Source organism: Lissotriton helveticus, chromosome 11 (assembly GCF_964261635.1).
Source record: "Lissotriton helveticus chromosome 11, aLisHel1.1, whole genome shotgun sequence".
Classification (NCBI taxonomy): domain Eukaryota; kingdom Metazoa; phylum Chordata; class Amphibia; order Caudata; family Salamandridae; genus Lissotriton; species Lissotriton helveticus.
Window position 1 is genome coordinate 984871901 of NC_136072.1, and position 11783 is coordinate 984883683.

Genomic DNA, 11783 nt, shown 5'->3' on the forward strand with positions numbered 1-11783 from the left:
TTCACTTGAATAAAAGGTCATGTTTTTGTCATAATAAATTTACACCTCACAGTTTATATTCCTAACTAACTATCCTTTTACAAAATAAAAATCGAAGGCCGTCATTGTCAGCAAACATATTTACTTAGCAAGAACCCCAGTGAACGACACATAAGTAAAACATATTCTCATTTACAATGCCAATAGCTCTAACACAATTAGATGTGAGACCTATTGCATTTCTAATGCTTGTTTATGTTGCCATTGAAAGAGCAGTGCTGTCCCTATTGTTGCAACTCTTAGATGAGTTTGGGAACTAGTCTACAGCCAGGTTATTTACTACATTATGCTGGACCGGCAGAGATGACCAAGCTGACCTGGCCCTCATTCCACGCGGCACCCCAGCCCATGTATAGGCAGGATGTCCTATTATCCTGCAGCACAGGCAGACATCTGATCACACATCTCTATAGGGCAATGGGGTTGAGGACGCAGCCATCCCGCCACCGAGGGCACAAGCTGCGTGGGAGTCAGACATGGACTCTCCATTGGAAGACAGCGCATGGACGAGTATCTATGGACTTACTCATTCATTTTCATGCAACGCCGACTTTTAGCTGGTGCATTACAATTTCCTTCATAGGATGTTTATGACCCACAAAGGCTTACATAATTTATCCCCCAACTGCCCGGGTAGTTGCACACGCTGTAGCACCAGTGGGGTGGTCTTTATACACCTTGCATGGCGATGTTGTATGGTGCAGAACTTCTGGGAACAGGTAGTGACGAACGTATGACGGGCCACACACTTACGAACGGACCTTACACCACAACACTGCCTGCTGGGCAATGTTAAGAGACTGAAGGGTCATCACCGATAGACAATCCAGCCTGATCGTGAAGGACTATTTTTACTTGCAAAAAATCATATAAAAGCCTCTGTTCCATGCTGTTAGCACTATATATATATATATATATATATATATATATATATATATATATATATATATATCACTTTTCTATCCTATCCACGCCCTCTTGTGCATGTTGCCAGGTGGGCCTGATTTCCTTCCATTGTGCCCTTACTCCGTCCGCCCCCTTGTGCTTGCTGTGGTCGGGGTGGGGGAGCGTTTCTAGGTACTCCCCTTAGGCTGCATACATACTTTACATCTCCCCCTTACTCAGATGCCTCGATTTATTACACCCCTGATGGCCGCTGCTGTGGATCTCCTTGTGCCTATATACCTTGCTACATAGGGAAATTGCTCCTCGGCACAACACAAACACAGCTGCCCTCCCCCCGCACTCTGAGGTATTAAAGAGATAATATTTGGGCATACTGTAGTTTCAGTAGGTCCCCCCTGTTTCACTTGCCTATTTACATATCAGCCCATGTACTACCCCCTTCCACCACCACATACATGGCGCTCCGGATCCTTAACACTTACTTACTTACTATTGCATTGGAAATGGAATGCAAAGTGTGACGAACATGATGACGAGCCCGCCCGCCAGTGTCCCTGTTCCCCACAACGCACATCGAACACGCAGTCCTATCGCAACACTCTACGCATAATCACGTTGAATGTAATAGGCATGCATAATGCTCGTAAGAGGTATAAGGTACACTACATCAAGCGTCAACAAGTTCATGTGGTCTTCCGACAAGTGACGCAAAAAACACTACCTGAACTAACCCACCTACATAAGCGCTGGAGGGGTATTTATTATGCCAGAACCTACTCAGGGTACGTTCGCGGCACCCTGATCTGGATTAAACCTGGAGTCCCATATCAGGTCCTGGATACGGAGAGAGACCCTGATGGTCGTTATTTGTTCCTGGAGGGTCGCTAGATGGGCATCCACTCCTTATTGGCAGTATCTACACTCCCAACATGAGACAAGCAGATTTCTGGAATGCATGGTCCTCCATTCTTGCCCAAAAAGCGGACTTTCCCTGGATCCTAGGTGGGAATTTTAGAATCAATTGTTTTTATTGTGCGGGATACAGGAGAAGTGAACACAGCTTCCTGCCTACATCTCAAGATGGGAATTTTAAATATGCACTAGATCTAAACCTCGATAAGTCCCAGCCCCCTCTCCAGAGTGACCCCCCTGTATGGTCACACTGCCCAATTACGTAGCTGGGTGCAACAGTGGTCGCTCTTAGATGCCTGGTGGACACACAACTTCACCCTTCGATTGTACTCATTGTATTCCCCACCGCACGGACTCCATGTACAACTGGACCGCTTCTGTGTATGGCGTTACTGACCCCCTCGTATGCAGCTCTGACTATCTAGGACACATAATCTCGGACCATGATGCCCATCATGTGGACCTACACTGGTCATTCCCCAGATCCCCAGTTCCGACCTGAAGTCTCCAGAACAGCTACCTGGACTATCCAGTTTTCAGGAAAGAGCAGGGTGATTGTATTCAACATTACTCTCTGGAAAACCATGGCACCGCCTCCTCGGAGAGGGTGGAATGGGACGCTTTTAAGACGGTAACACAAGATCCCAGCATTCAGCAGGTGCTGAATGCTAGATATAGAAATACAACCACTGAACAGCAACTTGCTCAATTGATTAAGTAGACAGATAGGGACCCAGAGAAACTTTACAGCTCACCGAGGCTAAAACAACAAACGCAGAACAACTACAACGCTTAAACGATATGGCTCATGCAGCTAAGATCCACTGAGACGGGAAACAATCATATTGCCCCTTAGCCTGCCTTGTGCGCCAAGACACTACCCCAGCTCCAATTACCTAACTCATTTTACCCACAGGCACCCTGCTTCGGTCACAGGAACCTATAGTGGAACTGTTTCACACTTACTATTCTACCTTGTATCGGAGCACACCTGGCCCAGCAGGGGACACCTACAGTCCCTTTCTCGAAGGAATTATGCTCCTTCATATCCCTGCCATGCTCAAACACGCATTAGACACCAAGCTCGCCACTGAGGATGCATTGCAAGCCCTTATAGACCGCTCCCGAAATAAAACCTTGGGACTCCATGGTCTACCACTTGAGTTCTACAATGCCTTCTCCTCCCAACTTGCAGCCAGATTAACCAACATGTATGAAGCTTCTCTGGCCTCTAGAGCACTTCCGTCATCACTCAAAGAGTCTCTCCAGGTTTCCATCCTGAAACCTGGCAAAGCTCCGACCCAGCGTGCAACATATCACCCGATTGCCATACTGGGTGGGGATTATAAGATTTTAAACAAAATTCTAGCGGATCGTTACGCCCAGGTACTTTCAGATATCATACATGCGGACCAAAATGGATTTGTCCTAGTTCATAGTATCTTCCAAAACCTGTGTCGGTTTTTCCATATACAAGACGGTGTTAGAGGACTTTAATCAAGTGAGGCCTAATTTTAGATCCGGAGAAGGCATTTGACTCATTAGCCTCGAACTACCTCCTCCAGACTATGATGAAATTTGAGGTCGTTCTCCGACTCCTTGCATATACACGTCATTTATACACTAACCCTACACCCAGAGTCAAGCTGGGATGTCTTGTGTCCGCCTCATTCCCTGTATGCAGAGGAACGCAGCAGAGCTGCCCCCTCTATCCATAGCTCGTCACCCTAGCAATAGAACCACTGGCTATCCGCCTACGGGCAAGAGATGGGGGATACCCCTCGAAGACAGGACACATGTGGTGTCATAGTATGCCGACTATCTCCTTCTCTATGAGAAAACATTAAATGCGACCTTGCCCCCTACGAGCTGTACTTAATGAGTTTGCCGAGGCTACAGGGCTCCATGTCAATTGAGATAAATCAGTGATTTATCCTCTTCACCGCGATCAACAACCTTGGTCCATTTTGCTGGACTCTATACCCCTGTGTTGACAGGATGCAGCCCGTGCTATCTGGGGGTCATCTTATACGACACTTCCTCAGAATTATTCGATGTGAACCTCCCAGTGGCACTACAGAGCATTCAAACGCACTTCTGGAGTTCACTGCCTGCTGCCCAGATAAGGAAAATTGCTTTGGCTAAAATGATGATACTGCTTCACCTATTATATTATTTTGCCAATCTTCCAGTGAACCCCCCACAGTCCTTCTTCCAAGAGTTCAATTCCTTGCTGACTGCTCTCATCTGGGGTAACAGGCAGCGACGAGAGGCACTGAGCAAGCTACAGCTTCTGTTTGACCAGGGTGGCCTCGGAGCCCCATCCTTCGAGGTGTATTACCTCGCAGCGTAGCTGCCATGGGTGTCACATTTGACTGATGAGAGGTACATGGGACGGACTTGTGGCGCAGGCGGAGTGATGACACCCCAGGCTGTCTTTCGCCTCCTTCTACTGAAAACACAGCCACCACCCCTCAGCCCATACAAGTGGCGCACCTGCATTTTGCGTGTTTGCTGTATGGCATACACACGTGTATGCCCTGCCCCTAATAGGACTGCTTACATTTTCTGGATTTTACACAAAGTTTGACTGGACTCCCTGGATCTCCTGCTTGTTACACACAACAGGTGACCTCCTCCAAGATGGGCAGTTCCTCATATTTGACCAATTGACGGAGTATGGACTGCCTCCTGGACAGTTTCTCTTACATCGCCACCTCACACATATATATCACATCTTGTGGAACGCCACGGTGTCTGAGACTGCTCCACACCCGGGATTACCAACAATTCTAACCATGGGTTCGAGATGTCATTTAATTACATGGCTATACAAGGCGGTACGTGAAAGAACACTTGGACAATCTGCACTGATTTTAGTCTCTTGAAAGAAAGCTTTGGAGACCCAACACTTTGCACTGTGCTAGACAAAGCATTTACCCTTGAAGCCTTCTAAATGGATGCAGGGTGATCTTTCCTCTGCATTTATGACTTGCGACATTCGGTGGAGTTCAGAACACACCTCTTTAAGACTGATGTATAAAGAGGGAGTACTTTCCATAAATGAAGTCATCATAATGAAATAGCAAAGTCGATTAGTTTATCACGACCACATGCCAAGACATATTTAGTAGTTTAGGAAAGCAGACCATTACCAATGCACCACACAACAATGGGAGGCAGTGCTCCATCATGGCGGCAATATGTAATAGTGTATATATTGACTTAGTACAGTATATTACTATCTTAACACTATACGATAGTTTATGAACAAGTTTTGGAAAGCAGGTCACGTTACTGTGGCACTATATCATCAATGACGTATAGATTTAGGAGTTCAGAACATTGTACATTGAACATATGAGCTTTGGTAAACAGATCGCTGCTGTGGCTCCAGAGCATCATTTATATCTGGGTTCTAAAAAAGCAGCTCTGTCATCTATGTAATATAGCATTAATGAAGTATTTGCTGGATTAGGTACACCACTGTAATATAGCGCAATTTAAATATGGCCTCGGGAAAGTGGGTCACTGTTGTCCCACTATAAATCATTTATAGGTTATGGAAAAGCAGATCACTCTGCTGTGGTAAAAAAACATTATCGGTGTATAAATGTAGTTCAGGGTTTCAGTGTTAGTGTACTGTAGCGATATTCCACAATCAATACAGCAAGTATAACACAATTGTAACACTATACCATTTTCTATACAGATTTTTGTAAAGAACACTCAACAGTGGTAATGTTCCATCAATTACGTATGGGAGTTGAATAGCAGATGAGCAAAAAACGCCGATCTTTTCTGCCTCTTGTGTAAACAATGCAAAACAACTGGGGTAAGCTCTAATCAGTAAGGCTGAGCCTAAACAACTATACAACAAAACAGAAATGCCAATACTGATACTTGATTTAGTATCTTGTTTTATCAACCAAAAGAAGTCACTTGATCAAAAAATGGGAGATGCTATTTAATAGCTGTTTTATTATACAAAAATGAAATTTAGGAAATACATTTATTTTGACTTTCAATATGTACTGTCAGAGGACAGAACATTTTCTATACAAAGTAAAAGGAAGAATAAAGTAGTTGGGCACAAAACAGGGCAATGGAATCAACCATACATTCATCAGTCAATCATATCACAGTCGTACCACAAACATGCACACATTTATACTAAAAATACTAAACCTAGATGGGATAAAGAATAAACCAATAGGTTAAGTATTTGGTCTGCTGGCTAAATAAGAAATGTAAATATTTACAGTTATTTACACAATACATGAATTAATTTGTATTAGAATCCATTGAATTATAGCAACTGAACATGGAATCGGTGTATAAATCGTAGAACCTAGTGTAGCAACCGATCAACACTGAGGCAGTGGACAGAGGGGAGCAGACGCTGGAAAAGAAGAAAGCCTACGCGTTTCAAATCCCTAGGATTTTGGAGGGATTCTCATCAGGGCCAGATTACTCTGAAAAAGAGAAGAAAGAAAGAACCTATGTACACAGTTTTCTTTAGATGAGAGGAGAGGGCACAACCACAACGAGCACTACAACACCCAACATGACCTCTGCTTACCAAAAAGGGGAGCGTGTATCCGGGGGGAGCAAATCGGAAAGTGAGAAGAGTGTGAATCACCTATAGACATAAATCCAAAGACACAAGGAGACAAACAAGAAAGAATGTGTCAGCTCCTGGGTGTATTCTCAGATGCCATATCAATTTACGCAGTATGCATTTGTTTTGGAGCCGGTACCTGTGGGATGATTGATCTTGTGTCCTTAAACGTGGATGGTGAACGGGGGGGGGGGGATGACTGTCCTGTAAGCGGAAACACTTCATTAATACTAGACCGCATGGCGGGCGGGCGTTTATTAAAAGGCAAACACGAAAAGTTTCTTACCCGGTTTTCAAGTCGGGCACTCTGGGGAGAGTTCGTTTTCCTTGCGCGGTCAGTCAATAGGTACTGGGGAATTTTTGGAGTCAGGCTAGAACGAAAGGAGGGGGGAGTTTGTAACCAACGGTTGCAATGCGGGTTTTATTCACGGTAAAGGATGGAAAGCATGAATCGGCTTACCGGAGTCGGCAATCATTTTCAGTTTGACAAAGTTCAACGGCGTGTCAGAAGGCACTGCTTACTCACGCATGCGCAGAGCATGAGGTTTGAGAATGCGAGGTCTTCTTTAAGCGTAGGACGCTAATTACATGGGCATGCGCATTAATGGGGTATGATCTCCGTCATCGTGCCCTCAATAGACAGGGATGGTGCAATGGGTGATATTGATAAATGGTGTCGATTCTGACGATAGCCCATTTATTGGCTTGGAAAGCTAGTTGATAAGACAATTGCTTCCAAGGGCAATAGTAGTTATAATGCTTTACCCAGCAAATGTGGGGGTTCGGGCGGAAAAGGAGAGTATTGGGGGAGGTTCTGAGGCTCTAGGATGGGGAAAATATGGCATTTACGCTTTGGATTTATTGATATATAAACATCGGGTTATATACTGGATATTATGCAGACATGGGTGAACTTGCATTGATGAAAACAGAAGATTTCCTAAAGTTTGTAAATTTCAGATAATTCATTTAGTCCCCTTACAGCTGTGTCGAACTTCACAATTAGATAAGCTTCACGTTTAGACAGTTTCTGATCCAAGTCCCCACCACGTGGGTCTTTCTCTACGTGGGAGATTACAGTCCATTTGAGGTCATTAATGTGATGATCATTTTTCCACTGGCTCAACACTAGAACGATGGATATAACCTCCCCCAATACTCTCCTTTTCCGCCCGAACCCCCACATTTGCTGGGTAAAGCATTATAACTACTATTCTCAAACCTCATGCTCTGCGCATGCGTGAGTAAGCAGTGCCTTCTGACACGCCGTTGAACTTTGTCAAACTGAAAATGATTGCCGACTCCGGTAAGCCGATTCATGCTTTCCATCCTTTACCGCGAATAAAACCCGCATTGCAACCGTTGGTTACAAACTCCCCCCTCCTTTCGTTCTAGCCTGACTCCAAAAATTCCCCAGTACCTATTGACTGACCGCGCAAGGAAAACGAACTCTCCCCAGAGTGCCCGACTTGAAAACCGGGTAAGAAACTTTTCGTGTTTGCCTTTTAATAAACGCCCGCCCGCCATGCGGTCTAGTATTAATGAAGTGTTTCCGCTTACAGGACAGTCATCTCCCCCCCCCCCCCCGTTCACCATCCACGTTTAAGGACACAAGATCAATCATCCCACAGGTACCGGCTCCAAAACAAATGCATACTGCGTAAATTGATATGGCATCTGAGAATACACACAGGAGCTGACACATTCTTTCTTGTTTGTCTCCTTGTGTCTTTGGATTTATGTCTATAGGTGATTCACACTCTTCTCACTTTCCGATTTGCTCCCCCCGGATACACGCTCCCCTTTTTGGTAAGCAGAGGTCATGTTGGGTGTTGTAGTGCTCGTTGTGGTTCTGCCCTCTCCTCTCATCTAAAGAAAACTGTGTACATAGGTTCTTTCTTTCTTCTCTTTTTCAGAGTAATCTGGCCCTGATGAGAATCCCTCCAAAATCCTAGGGATTTGAAACGCGTAGGCTTTCTTTTTTTCCAGCGTCTGCTCCCCTCTGTCCACTGCCTCAGTGTTGATCGGTTGCTACACTAGGTTCTACGATTTATACACCGATTCCATGTTCAGTTGCTATAATTCAATGGATTCTAATACAAATTAATTCATGTATTGTGTAAATAACTGTAAATATTTACATTTCTTATTTAGCCAGCAGACCAAATACTTAACCTATTGGTTTATTCTTTATCCCATCTAGGTTTAGTATTTTTAGTATAAATGTGTGCATGTTTGTGGTACGACTGTGATATGATTGACTGATGAATGTATGGTTGATTCCATTGCCCTGTTTTGTGCCCAACTACTTTATTCTTCCTTTTACTTTGTATAGAAAATGTTCTGTCCTCTGACAGTACATATTGAAAGTCAAATAAATGTATTTCCTAAATTTCATTTTTGTATAATAAAACCGCTATTAAATAGCATCTCCCATTTTTTGATCAAGTGACTTCTTTTGGTTGATAAAACAAGATACTAAATCAAGTATCAGTATTGGCATTTCTGTTTTGTTGTATAGTCGTGTGTAAACAGGTAAACAGTTTGCAGGAAGATATGCGGAGCTACATTGTCATTGCATGAAATAATGACTATCATAGAGCAGCGCTGCAGCGTTATTGTTCAAGACATGGACATGTAGCAGGGTTCTGTAAAACGTGACCTGGTCTATCAGAAAATGTGCATCAGCCCCCGCTGCTTTTATCATCCAAATTCTCATCTTTTCACACTTCGGGATGATTTTCTGATCGCATCAGTGACTTCGCCAACTAGGCTCAGCAGCACCCGATAGAAGCAGATTCAGTAAACAAACCAAAGTCCCTGGAAACAGCAAGTGCAATAACAATTCCGGGCTTCATGACCTAGTACTAGAATATTCGGAGTTTTTCCAAGTAGGCTGAGCAGCTGACTAGATCAGCAGGTTGCGGTCTGTCCTCCCACTGATCTCTGACAGCAGCAATAGCAACGACCATCCCTCAACTTTCGGGCTCAGTACACCAGCAAGAGCATCACTAGACCCCCACCCCTCCAAAAAAGGGTCATGCTCAGAGATCAGCAGGTTTAAAGACTCCGCCTGCCATAGCAACCTGAGTATTTGACAAAAGCGACTTATATGTTCAGGGACCCTCCACACATAAACACACCCAGGCCTCAGCCCCTTCCCCCATTTAGCCACAGGTTAAACACCGATGTCTACCTAAAAGCCGATGTCCACTCACTGCATCAACGTCAATAAATCTCTCGCTCGGAACTCAGTCCACGAAAGCAGAGTAATGAATATCCACTTAAAGCAGGCTTCTCTGCCAGGGCAGCAAATTCAATACCATCCATCCAACCGATACACACAAACAACAACAGCGCAACCGTTTGCTACCTCTTGTATTATGTTGCTCACGATTGTCACTTTTGCCTCAGGTAATGTAACGTTTGCTTTTGTAATTTGTTCACTTGTAATGTTCTCTTGTATCAGTTCTGCTCCTATTGTGAAGCGCCCTGACACCTTCGGGTAAAGTCCGCGCTATATAAAAACGCATAAATAAATAAATAACAGCTGCTTAATTATCACCACTCCCCAAAGCCACAGCCCACAACATCTGCTGGCTCATTGAGCTCCTCGACTTTTCCACACCCGAGAGTAGCACATTATATAGAGATAATATACCATTCTCTACCCCTTTTACAACACCTCGCAGCTGTACAGATTCCTCGCTTCCTAAATGGACATTCCCCTTCAGGCAGCAGTTTCAATTGTCTTGGCTGTACCCAATCCCTCAACCCATGAGGAACGGTTCTCTCCCAAACCCGCTTTTACTCCCATGAGAACAACAAGGTCAATCACTCTTCGCCTCCTCCCAAGCTCCTGGCAGCAGCATGTCTGCTGTCACCACCCTCCGGCTGCCCGGGCACCCACCTCTTTCTTGACGGTGCGCAGCAGATTCTGGCGCGTCTCGGCCTCTGTGGAAGAAGAGAGAGGCGGGTTGAGTGCGGGCAGACAGGGCGCAGCGCCGGGTGCGGGCGGCAGGTGTACGGATGCCCTACCTGCGGTGGCCGCTGCCATGGCGCTGCTTGGGTCCTTCCGCCTCGGATCCCCGGGCTCTCCTCAAAAGCTGGCCCCTAAACCCTGCACAACCGGCGGGGGTCCCAGGCTGCAAGGGTGAGGGGAGCCCCGGGGCCTGCAGCTCGGGCTGATGTGATGTCCTTGCGAGAAAGCATGAGCGTCCACTGATACCCAGCGCTGCCTGCGTGCAGCCCTGACAGTTCAGCGCTGCTTGGTGCTGAAGGCAAGAAAAATACCTATAATGTCAAAAGCAAGCCCAAACAAGCCCCGCCCACAAAACGACGCTGGCATGTTTTAATAGCATTTCTAGATATATATATAGACGCCTGCTTTTCAATTGACTTGGATCAAGAAACGAGTTCAACTCCTTACAGGTAGCGCGATGAGCCGTCCACATTTTAGGTTTAGGTTTTAAATGCTGATATGTTCTATACAAGGGAGGCGGTGCATCCATTATACCAGCCCGCATCACAACGTTACTAGTTGCCACAGGCTTTAACGGTCAATGCACAGAAACAGTTAAAACCTTATAAATAATTAGCATACTTGGGAACGCTCGGTTTTCGCACCATAAAACTCCGTATTTTTGGTCCAGCTCTTCTATAGATTTGTTTTTAATCATGAAGAACCACATAACTGCGTCATAAACGCATTAGAATATTATCGATTTTTAGCCTCAGCGTAGCCTATATTACAAGAAAGTATAATTTTCATAATTTCTTTTATGAATGGCATATATTGTAAGGTGACGGCTATTTAGCTTACTGCTGGGTAAATAGTGAATTTTAGCTGGCTGCAGTGCTGGCTACATAGTAGAGATTGTTTTCTACTTGGGAGCAGATTTGCAAATAGCAGAGAAACTTCAATATTTACCTAGCAGCGGGATTAATAGCAGAGATTATGTACTTCGACCAGCGGCCTTGCACATAGTATAAAAACGTAAATATTTATCAAGCTGCTGGCTATATTGTAGAGATTATGCACTGTTCAACTGGTAGCCCTGCACATAGCGAGGAAATTCATTATTGACCCGGCTTCTGACTAAATAATAGAGAATATGTACAGTTTGTTTAGCAACCATGTAAATTGTGATGAAACTTTACAAATTTAGCTGCTGGCTAAATAACAACACTATATATTATTTGTATGGAGGACATTCAAATAGCAAATAAACTTCACTGTTGCCTGCGCAGTTTTGGACTATTATTATTATTATTCTTTATTGTTTGATTAATTAAAATCTTACAA

The 11783-nt window shown here is 44.5% G+C and overlaps 1 protein-coding gene across 2 annotated transcripts in view; it reads right to left on the reverse strand.

The window, feature by feature from the left end:
• Positions 1-10760, reverse strand: part of SGSM1 (small G protein signaling modulator 1) — a 1153128-nt gene extending 1142368 nt beyond the window's left edge. For both annotated transcript variants that reach the window (XM_078667338.1, XM_078667339.1), the window contains exons 1-2: positions 10517-10760; positions 10389-10432 (exon numbers count right to left, since the gene is read on the reverse strand). In XM_078667338.1, the coding sequence (XP_078523464.1) occupies positions 10389-10432; positions 10517-10535 (63 nt within the window). In that variant the 5' untranslated portion in view covers positions 10536-10760. The remainder of the gene's footprint in view (positions 1-10388; positions 10433-10516) is intronic.
• Between the last annotated feature and the right edge of the window lie 1023 nt (positions 10761-11783).